The sequence below is a fragment of the Camellia sinensis genome, chromosome 6 (genome assembly GCF_055761805.1).
Source record: "Camellia sinensis isolate YWXY chromosome 6, ASM5576180v1, whole genome shotgun sequence".
NCBI classification, from domain to species: domain Eukaryota; kingdom Viridiplantae; phylum Streptophyta; class Magnoliopsida; order Ericales; family Theaceae; genus Camellia; species Camellia sinensis.
In genome coordinates, this window is record NC_138966.1 from 148,967,662 (window position 1) to 148,979,873 (window position 12,212).

General features: G+C 35.1%; 1 protein-coding gene across 1 annotated transcript; it reads right to left on the reverse strand.

Moving 5' to 3' along the window:
* Positions 1-434: 434 nt before the first annotated feature.
* Positions 435-11,297, reverse strand: LOC114302839 (2-isopropylmalate synthase A). The gene is made up of 12 exons (XM_028247918.2): positions 10,518-11,297; positions 7,620-7,833; positions 7,454-7,534; positions 6,435-6,527; positions 6,248-6,334; positions 4,720-4,820; positions 4,022-4,055; positions 3,860-3,934; positions 2,970-3,053; positions 2,744-2,878; positions 974-1,116; positions 435-836 (listed from the first exon to the last, which is right to left on the reverse strand). The coding sequence occupies exons 1-12, from the start codon at positions 11,153-11,155 to the stop codon at positions 710-712; spliced, it is 1,812 nt and encodes a 603-aa protein (XP_028103719.2). The 5' UTR covers positions 11,156-11,297; the 3' UTR covers positions 435-709.
* Between the last annotated feature and the right edge of the window lie 915 nt (positions 11,298-12,212).

Below are 12,212 nucleotides of genomic sequence, written 5' to 3' on the forward strand. Positions count from 1 at the left end.
CAATACAAGACCAATTCACATTGTATTGTACTAACGGAGTATGCAAAATACAAAAAACAAAAAACAAAAAAAAACACCAAGATATTTTTTTAATATAAATACTTATTATGAAAAGCTACCAAGTTCTTAAGTCAACTCAAAGAACAATACATTGCCCATCACTACCCACCTGTAAGGATATACTTCATTATCTAGAGATTACTTGCCTATATATTTCTAGTTTAAAAAAAAGGCGACCTAATGCATGAAATTCTCACTGCAAGATGTAGGCAGCAGCCTTGCTCTTATTTTTGGAGAGGTTGTTTTCATATTTTTGTGACCGAAGCTCATGCCACCAAAACACTAATGGCAAACCTTGCAATTAACCTCAAACATTAGGTCAAACCACTATTAGAAATAAAAATGGAAATACAGCTATCAGAAACGGAAAAACATTTGAAATAAAGTAACTTCAGTACTATAGAACAAAGTTAAAAAATATAAAGATGTTCCAGAGTCTCACACACTGCACAGGTTTTTTAAGTACCCCTAGAGAATCTTATCTCCTAGAAGTTGGGAAATATAATTTACATGAACAACACAAGTCAAAGCGAAGACCAGTGATGATAATGCTCCCACCTCTTTCTTTTCATTTGTACACCTAACATGGAAGCACACCCACAACAGAGAACACAATACACAATCATTTGCTTAACTCTCTTCTTCATTTTCACACTTGAGAATTTCCTGCTTTTACCTTTAACTCGGGTTGGTTCCTGAATCCTAACATCTTGTTCAAAGCATTAATGTAAGCTCGGACACTGGAGATAACAATATCCATTCCTGCCCCAGTTCCACTGCCACCAATAGGAGAGATAATAAATCATATAATTCAAGGTATTTAGAAGTTAGCACTGTAAACTGCAATCAAGTATATTAGATATAATGATTCAATTATAGTCAAAAGAAAAGTAGACTTAAGCGATTGTCATACCTAAATGTATGACGGACAGTTTCTTCACTAGCATTTGTTGATGTATGGTTGTTGTCCCCACGAATTAAAACTCGAGTGGTGGCTATTGCATCAATGCCTTCTGTTACAGCATTCATGGAGTACTCAAGAAGAGTTACAGGTACCTGTATATATGGAGAAAGAGTAGTCATCACAAATAATTTTTGCCATGCTGAGAAATATGAACAAATGCAGAATAAAAGATACACAACTCAAAAGAATATGTATCGGTTCAAGCTGCACAATATTGTAACCAACTACTGCTTCAGTAATGAAGAATGATATTGTTCTTAATGATAGTAGTACAAGGGAAGGAGGTTAAAATTATTTTGGGTTGAGAAAGTAAAAGTCAGACATGTTAGCATGCTTGGTTGAAGCTATGACCATTGATAGAATGGAATGGCAAAACAAGATTTAAATAGTCCATAAACGTTGAGTTGAGTTTCAAACTAAAATCACATGTATGTTCTTTTTCATTGCCAAACTAACTGTTTTGCAGACTTGGGTTCTATTTTTTATTTTATTTTTTTCTGAAAAAATCAGTTCTCAATGTAAAAAAATTCTTGTTGAAAATGGATAGTTAAATTATTATCAACAATACTGATATAATTGGGCACTGTATATTGACGATTACTTTTGGTTAAATTGTGAATAACTTTTAAGTTCTAGATTATAGCAGGTTTTGGTTAAAATTTTTGATACTTTTTGAGTTGTAATTGTATACAAATGTTCCACCAGGATGTAATAGCTGTACAGAAATCTCATCCAATTCTAGTCCAAACACCAGAGAAAATCTATACCCAAGGCCAAGGCACGAAATCCATTATGCCCAAGTACAACTTATTTGGTTCAGATATCAACTTCTGAACAAAATTACATGGTTCGGAAATCAACTTTTGAACAAAAACCTATGGTTAGGCTATGATGGTGTTTGGGAAGTGAGTTTTTATGTAGATTTTAGTAGATGTAGGTTTTTATGAGATAAAAAATTTTTGGTGTTTAGGAAGATAGTTAGGTTTTTATGTGGTTGGATGTGATGTTTGTGAGAGAAAAAGTGAAATGATTATGGGGTTGGATGTGATATTTTGTTTGGATGTGTTTTTTTTGGTTTTGCAAAACTTTTGTCTTTTAGTGGAAAAAATGAGAAAAAAATTTGGGAACTTGCTTCCCAAACACCACCTATATCTTTTGGTTTGGAAGTTGATTTCTGAACTATAGGTTTTGGTTATCAAGTAGTTTTGTTCGGAAGATGATATCCAAATGAAAAATGATGTGTGAACTGAAAGAAAGTAGTGTGTGGAAATATAAGATCCCCCATATGGTTCCACATTTTTTCAGCCCATATCCATATATTTAGACCTTTTATCTGGCATGAAGGTATCCCTTTATCCTTCTTCCACCGACAGAAGAGGATGCATCTTTGTGCAAGTGTCTTTAAGTCCTAAACCTTATAGGCCCTGTTTGGTGCAACTTAAAAGCTGCTTATTTCAGCTTTCAGCTTAATTTAAGCTATTTTGATGTGTTTGGTTTAGCTTATAGCTTATAACTTATAGCTTTTTGGAAGTCAGAAATCAGCTTATTCTTTGAGTGGGGCAGGAGATGCTTAATTTATAAGTCAGAAATCAGCTTATGTTCATAGTTATAAGCTATAAGCTGTTTAAGTATAAGCTATAAGCACTTTCCCACAGCTCTACCAAACAGGGCCATAGTAAGATTGTGGGGAAAGAAAATAGCAAGTTTTCTGTTTCAAACCTTCACGATGTGATCAACAGCCTTGTAAGCTGAATCAACTGGCCCTGTTCCATTTGCACAAGCAATATGCTCTTCCCCCTCTGCATCAATGAGTTTAACAGTTGCCATAGGAAGACCAAGAGTTCCACATGTAACCTGTTTGTCAGGTCACTTCCAACTAATTGTTAGAGCCATAGCTTAAATGAATAATGAATGACTAAGTTGAAACTCGAGAGTCTATGCATACTTGAACATCTCCAAGCTTCCAAACAACTTGTGGCTGAAAAACTACATCTGACACCAGTGCCTTCAGATCATCATCGGTAATATTCTGGGGCCAAACCAAATAATTTATGATTGAGTGTCTTAATTCAGAATACACAGATAACATTATAACAGTGATAACAGTAAAGTGAAGCAAAGTGGATTTGTGTTTTTTGTGTCCATACAAGTGTGAAGAGTAGGTTATACCTTTTTTATTTATTTTAATAACTAAAAGATTTATTGATTGAAGTAAAGGCTCTGAGGGAGTGCCTATCCAATATACAAGAAAAGAGAGCTAACAACTTTACACCAAAAACCTAAACCTATTCAAAGGCACGAAGTCCAAACTCTGAGAACCAAACTATACAGCAAAGACAAAAAATAATATTGATTATAAAAACAGGTCTTTTCACAATAAGCACAACCACAATACATGGATTAGCATTATAGCAAAGAATTCGCAGACAAAATTTGCATTAGAGCATTATAGCAAAGATTTTGCAGACAAATAGCATTTTCACAAGAAGTAGAAGCACAATGCATGGATACATGATACTTCCCAGCTCTAAATCTATTTGGCAGAGTGAAGAACAACTTTGCCAAAATTTGTTTTGCTTTTCATCCATCATTTACTTGAGATTGCCAACATTATTTATTAAGGCAAAGAAGATGAAGCACCCTGACTTCAATGCTCCTCCTATCACAAAGCATCATTGGCATGTAATCCATGATAAATCTAAACTAGTCCATTTTGTGGCCGTATGGGTCCTTAAAATGAAACCAGTTACACCTATGTCTTTGCAATATATATTTTTAACTAATTGATTTAGGGATATCTACCACCATTGTAAAGTACAAGTTATTCCCCTCTACCTTTTTCTTTTCAGCTACAGCTTTGAAACGCCAGAAGAGACCATCGAGTTCCTTACCATCAATATCATAACCCAGCTGAAACAGCGAAGTAGAACATTAATGCTCGAGATCAAAGAGGATTTTAAACAATTCTCTGAGGAAAACATGAAAATTACACTTTACCTCCGAAAGTCGAGTTTTCAAAGCATGGCGTCCACTGCACCCAAAAGTTTTCACAAAAAATGGAATGAAATTACTCAACATATATATATAATAATAATCTAGAGAAAGAGATATTCAATCCACCAAGTATCAACACTCATCATATTAGCACCATACAGTATTTATTATTCTCTCATAAAATAAATAACACAGAAAATCCACCGTTATTGCATTGCAGCACCTTCAAGAGTACAAATTTTATATAGGAATATTTATTGCTAGCACCATTAGAAACTCAGGCTTACACAATAATCTCCCTCTATTAAAATTTAACTGTGGAAGGCCACGACAAGTTCTTTTGACTAGCATGATTCATTTGATTTTTTCGGCACCAAGTCATTTTTGTATGGTTCACCAAAAGATTGATTAATTACTATCTTATTTGGACTTGCGGATTTACTAGATGCACGTTGCTATAAAGATTGTAAAGTCCTAAGTGTGTCCTCGAAATCCAAAGATGAAGCCATGCATTCAAATTAGGATGCATGAACAAAAAAACATCAATGATGAAAGATACATTGTTCATATGACTATTCAATGGACGAAAGAGTAAGATATATTGTTGAAGAGCATATACAAGTATATTTAATTGTAAGAAGTTTAAAAGAAGAAGAAGAAAGAACACACAGTATGGGAAGTAGAAATTTAGCATAGCATACCTGAGTTTTCCAAGGACAATACCAGACTCATTAGACCGTTGAAGCCCAATATCTTCAGGAGATATAATCTCGTAAGTATTTTTATGTTTAAGCATTCCATCCTACAAAACATAAAGCATTATAAGTCAATTTTAAAGGCCTAGACCAATACTGGAGATGAGAACAAACATGATGAACTTGGGATACAGGAGACATTCGTTTTCCAACTAAACATTACACAGATTTATATATGTGTGTGTATATATTGATAGGCAACAAATAAAATTGTGTTAGAGAATGTGCTGGGGGGGCACAACCCTTAATACAGTTTTAAAAACCGAGAAGAAAAAAAAGAACAAAAGAATAAAAGATAGACCCAACTTCCCTTGTACAATCCAGAGGTGCTTTTTAAAATGTCATTGATTTCCATCTGGCACCACCAGCTTTACCAATAACAGCAACAAATTTGATTTCTGGGTGCTTCTCCTTGAATAGCCTAATGAACTCTTGCATGAAAATAAAGAAAGCACTAACAAGCTTGTTAGATAAGATCTGTCCTCCAGAATGGGACTGCTCAAGCCCTTTACATGACAACACCTCCCTATGATTCACAACCAAATTTGACCAGCCGGAAGAATACCATTAGCAGTTAGCTTCTGAACTTCAATGAAGATACCTCTACTATTTGAATACTTCTGAATCCAAACCTTAGCATTGCTGCTTCTATATTTCCTGAAAGAAGAGTTTCAATCAATCTGCTTTACAGCCTTAGAGACTGGATAGCCCAGGAGATACCCCCCAAGTCCAAGGTTAATGTGTAACTATGCATTCTATTTCTTTCAGCTATCCTTGCCGTTTCCATCTCGAGACTTCATCGATTTGAATAATGAATTTTTTTCTTCAATCTTCGAAGTCCCCAGATCGTTGTACAACCTATACGATCTCATTGAAGCAGAAGAGATGGAATGGCAAGGGGGGTGGGGGGGGGGAAAGGAAAGGAATCACAGAATAGACAATAATATCTGACACTACACTTTCAGCCAAATGGGTATATTTTACTTTTGATTTTATGAGAAGAAAAATTATCGTAAAAGCTTATTTTACACCTTATTGAGCTGATTTTTTCTTTTACCAATCAACCTTTCCCTCTACTGGAGACCTCATTGCGTACAGACCTTTTCTTCACTAATCAAAATCTGGGACATTTTTTCTTGTGTGTTTACGACACCATCTCAGCCACTTTCAATATGGGTAGATTACATCTATTCAAACAACACCACAAGATACCATTATAACCAGTCGCATTTGTAAAGGAAGATTCACAACCAAAAAAAAAAAAAATTATAAAGTAGAAGGGCTAAACAATTAAGATGCCAATGATATCAGAAAGTAGATGTGCACCTAAAACATGAAGGACAAGAACAATCAAGTAATAACATGTCATATAAGAGAAAAACATAGCAATGAGTCACATGGATGTAAAAGTTAGGGATACTAAACTGGTAAGATGAAACAAATCATTGTATCATTTTTATTACAACAAACCAACCTGATGGATACCACTTTCATGAGCAAAAGCATTAGCCCCGACAATGGCCTTGTGTGGTTGCATATGCAGTCCACTGTACTCTTCAACCTAGAAAAAATATGCATCAATTAAGAGATCACAACAGAAGCAAATTTATTAAGGAGAAAATAGATGTTAAAAGTTGCAAAACAAATCCCAGAAACACTACCATCTTGCTTGACATAACAATCTGTTTTGTATTGATCCCTGTATAAAGTCCTCCTAACACTTGTTCTCCACGGCATTTAAGGGCCATAACAACCTATTTTGGAAGAAAAAAACGCACACATTAATCGAAATAAAAGTTTAAAATTTTAAAAAAAAAAGCTTAAAAACTTTAAAAGGAAATCTTAGTTAAAATAATTTAAGGGATGCATGAACCATACAACACACACCCGCAGAGTAATTTAATTTGTATTCAGTTTCATTTAGTTTATACACCGAGAATCTTAATGGTTTGATATAGCATGGATGTTTCAATTGCGATGGAGTACCAATGTTGTAAAGGCTACATCATGTACTTTTTCAGGGACAGAAGCAATATGAATGAATCCCTGTTTCATTTGTTTCTCTTTTAGGAAATGTTGAGGATGCAAACATGTAGCGCAAAAGATTGATGATTAGAAACCATGAAAAATAGAAACCACTAGGCTGCAAATTTATATGTAAATCCAAATTTAATAATCAAAACAGAATGATGATTAGAAACCTTGAAAAATATAAACCATTCAGCTGCAAATGTATATATAATTCCAAATGAAATTGTGTCTGAAGCTTTCACCAAGCCCTATGAAAGGTATTAGATAACTACCAGCACAGGAAGGAATGAAAGCTCTAGCCCTATGCCTCAAAGCCCCATTAACACAAAACAACAATGAAGATGGTGCACAACATAGTCACTCATCATAGACCAACTGAATCCAGTATTGAGAAAATAAATCTTGCAGAAAAAGTCCACAAGCAAATGAAAAGCAGCTAAAAATATTCTTGTTGCTTACTCTAAAGGAGAAGCAATGAAAGGAACATCAGTAAGAAGCTCAGAATGCAATCGCATCATTAGGTCCATAAAAGCTGTCTGAAAGCTCCGTGCAGAGCAACAGAAATCCATAAACCACATAAAAAATAAGCTTCCATGAAATTAAGAGGCTGCAATTTTTTTTTATCAAACTTCACATAAACAACACGCACCTCCTCCAATGAAGCATTACCAGCTCTTTCACCAATGCCATTGATTGTTACTTCCACTTGTCTTGCGCCTGCACATGCCCCCTGAATTTAGATGAACTAAGGCATGAGTGCACCTTGGTTTATGTGGCCCTTAAATGTATACAAGAAGACCAATATAATTACATACCGCTAATGTGTTGGCAGTAGACAGCCCAAGATCATTTTGGCAGTGCGTCGAAATAATCACATTTTCAATTCCAGGAGTGTTGGCTTTTATGTCGGCAATCAATTGTCCAAATTCATCGGGCACAGTATACCCAACAGTATCAGGGATATTGAGAGTTGTAGCCCCAGCATTAATAACTTCACCCAGTATCTGATAAAGAAACTCCCTATCAGATCTGTCAAGAACCAAAAGGGAATGATAGGTTAACAAGAAGATATTGCCAACAAAGGCCAGTATCCTAGCAAGTTGTTTCTAAATTCAATAGGAATGAAATTCAAATAATAATCAACAACAGATACCAAGTTTAACATAGTAAGATCATTAAAAGCTTTTCCAGCTGTCCTAATTCAAAACTACTTCGTGAAAAGCCAGCAATAAAAAAAATAAAAACATTAGATGCAATATCTTTGTCTTTCCTTAGATGGACAACAATATGGAAGTTTGACAAAATTCAACTAACTTTGCAACTTAAGACTTCAATATTCTTTTCCTCTCCCCTTTTCTTGTCTTGGTTACGAAAAAGTTCTACACCCGAGATTATGAAACCACCTTAAGGCTCAAATACTACCCTTCGGCAATGCAACAAGAGCAATTCATTGGTACAGCTCAAAGTGATTGAAGTAAGACATGATGTAAATAGACTTTAGCCGGCAAAGCTTGGTTCACCTCATTAAACCCTAAAATTTTTAGGAGATTTTATTTCCAAATTATTTATTTCTCGTTTTTCTTTAATTTCCTTATTAGCTATGTCAGCCATATATATATGGAGATTGTGGAACATAAACCCTAGAGTGGGTTGTGCCGTCTTTCGTCTTCTGGTTCTACACCACCCTTTCTCCTTAGGAAGTGAGACTATTTCTTAGTTTAGCAGATGGTCCTTCTTGCCCTGACCTTTCCCTTCCTAAAAAAAATCTCATCAAATTTTCAAATTTTTTTTGCAACCCTAATTGGAATCTTGAATATAGACAGAAAGTAAATTGGGATCCCGTTCTAAACTCCTTGTACTAATGGTGCATCATGTGTAGAAGAAACAGAGAATCTTTAAACTAGTTATTCTTGCATTGCCATCTAGCTCTTAATCTTTGGCATTGACTCTTTCTTTTGGTTGATTCACTTTGTGTGGCTCCAAGTGTTAGTGTCCACATGCTTTAATTGATTTCCAGGGTTTTGGAGGCAAGAAGATGGCAAATGTGTAGTGGCTTTGTATTGTCTTCGTAATCTTTTGGGCTATTTGGTTGGAAAGGAATGTAAGGATCTTTGAAGACAAATTGAAGATTTGGATTCGTTGTGGTATAGAGTGCGTCTCTTGACATTGTTTTGGGCTTTTGTTTCTCCATTGTTTAAAGGGGATCCACAATGGAGATATGTTTGTGGACTCCTTGTCCTCTTCTTGTCTCTATTTTAATTTTTCAATAAAGTTTCTTTTTGTTGCCGACCAAAAAGAAAAAAGACAAATATATATATATATATATATATATATATCATGGAACAATTAGTAAACGGGAATTAGAACGCTAGAAACAAAGAAGAAACAGAAATTGCTAGTGACCACTGACCAGGCACAATATTCTTCATTATTAATCAGACATTGTAAAGACTCACGCAAGATAGAACAAATATAAATTTTTTGGAATTCCAGTATAAAACATATTTCAACCCTTCAATATTCAATGAAGAAAAAAATAGAAAACACAGTTTTCAATATAATCAAAAAGCAACTCCAATTATTGGTGACAACTTTAAAATTATCACCAATATTGGGGTACTGTGGCTTTTGATAAACTAAATGCTACATCATCCTAAGCATAGGCAGATTTTCAAATTTGGATGAAAAACCAACTTTTTAACTTATTCCTAAGCAAACTTATTTTACAAAATTTTAGAGTGTACAAATGCATTACTTCAACAAATACAAAGTTATCTAGGTGTTTTTAGTGAGCATCAAACACAAACATTTTTTTTTTCAAAGATCAATGTTAAAAATTCTAAAAAATTTCTCCAAAGTTGCCTTGCCTCAACATGAAACCATGAAAGCGTTCAAAAAGATTCAATTGGGCTTTTTTTGCAGCTCCTTGATCATAGCCACTGTGGAAGAACAATATAAGAGAGGTGACATGAAATTTATGTGGTTCAGCCATGATGGCCTACATCCACTGCAGAAGAACAATAACACTATTTTAGTTTTTCACTCAAATGAATACACATGAATACTATCATATCCACAGACCCTAGATAGAGAGAGAATTATTTGGATATCTACTATCTCAAGCATTATTATTATTTAAAAATCTCAAAAGATAAGATTAATATTGTGAATTTTATCTCTAAAACCTTCCCTTAAGATGAGCAAGAATCATAAATGCTTATCATGTTTTGTCTTTCCTCTCTTAAATTTTCTCCCTCTTTTTACTTCTTTTTTTTTTTTTTTTTTTACATTTCTGTTCCTATAAATCATTTACTGAAAATCAACAGACTCTTGACTCAACAGTTTAAGCAAGGCTAGAATGGTTTCCATAACAGATAACCTATTCATATTCATAAATTAAATTATATGAGAAAGAGTATCCCTTTCTATAAGCTGATCTTTATAACCAATTATCTTGTTTCTCACCAAAACTCACCACTTTTTTGTGAGAAAACAATATAGGCAAAATAAGAGTGTTCTCTTTCTTACCATTTCTCACATAATTTATAAACCAAGCATAAGAAAGAGTCATTTCTCATCAAATCACCTCATCCAAATAGAGTGTTAGATCTATAAAGTCAAATAGATTGTAAAGCCACTATGCTTTCATAAAATCAATTAAACTATAATGAACCAAGCCAAACAATTGAGTTCATCAAGGATCAAAAACCGACCTTCCAGCATCCTCTGGACTGAACTCCACATCATCACAACCCAAACTCCTCGCATAGCTCACCATACTCCGCGCCGTCTCGACCACCTCTTCCCTCGTCTTCTTCAGCTTAAACTCCATGTGAATTTCGCTCGTGGCGATAAAAGTATGAATCCTCGGCCGCTTGGCGTACTTCACAGCCTCCCAAGCCGCATCAATATCCCTCTTAATACACCTCGCGAGACCACAAATCACAGGTACATACCCATTCTCATCCACCGCATTACCAACCTCCTGAGCAATGACTTTGACGGCCTGGAGGTCATCTTTGGAGGAGGCAGGAAAGCCGGCCTCGATGATGTCGACACCGAGCTTGGAGAGCTGGCGGGCGATGTCGAGCTTCTCTTTGCTGGTCATGGTGGCACCGGGGGACTGTTCGCCGTCGCGGAGGGTGGTGTCGAAGATGCGGACGTAGCGGGGGTCGGGGATGCGGTTGGGGATGTAGTTTGGGCGAGTGACAGAGGAGCAGAGGATGGAGGCGAATGGGGTTGGGGTTTTGGGGTGAATTGAGGAATGGAGAAGGAAGCGAGTTGGGGTGGGGGTGGGGGTGGAGGAGTGGGAGATGGGTGTGACATTGAGGTTTGTGAAGAGAGACGCCATGGATGCAGGGAGAGAAGCTTGAATACGTCTCTGTGGAGGAGAGAGAATTGATGGAACACTGGGGTTAAAACCTTATAGAGAGAGAGAGAGAGGTTTATGGGTGAAAAATTTGAAGAATAAAAATGTTAGTACCCAAATGTTTTTGAAAATAATAATGTTATATGTATTTAATTAATGTATTAATTGATAATATGATATAATTTAAATTTTTTTTGGTATTTATAATTTGTATAATGTGTTGGGTCAATAATAATGTCATAATTAGTATTGATACATCAGTTAGTATATTAATTGATGCATGTAATACCATTCTTTTGAAAAAGAAGAAAGATTGAGAGCTCTAATTTTGAAACTGTAAAGAGAGTTATAGTGATGTGACAATGAGTGAAGCCCACAAGTGATGTAATGTATGTATTTTTTTTTTTCTTGTCACATTACTAAAGGTCTCTTTAGAGCTCCAAAATTAAAATTCTCATAAAATATCAAATTATTCCAAACTTTCAAACTCTAAAACTACTTTCAAAATACACAATCAAACAAATCAAAAAAAATTCTAAATTTTCTCTCCAAAATAATTTTTAAAAACTACTCTCTCAAAACCAAACCGAATATACCCTAAATATTTTATCAAATATTTTATACAAATATGAGACATACACCATATAAGTATAATGTGAATTTACACTTATATAAAATATTTAGTAAAATATTTGAGATTCTTAACATTACTGATTAAGAAAAATGTTTCAGACCCCCACTGAAGGTCGACCTCAATGAAGTGACACACTGTGATTGAACAAAAAAAAAAAATTATTTTATTTTATTTTATTTTATTTTTAAATTCCAGTCAGTGGAGACTCGTCACCTCCTCACTGGGATGCGACGCCACTGGGTCTGCAACATGGTTGTACTGATTAATTAATAACTTCAGTGAATGGGTGGGTGCCTAGGGATGTGACGTGGTGTATCCACGTGGCCTTCGGACAGAATAGGTGGGCGCCACCTATGGACTTCCAGGCATAAATTATTCTTGGATCACGAGAATCATGAGGTCATG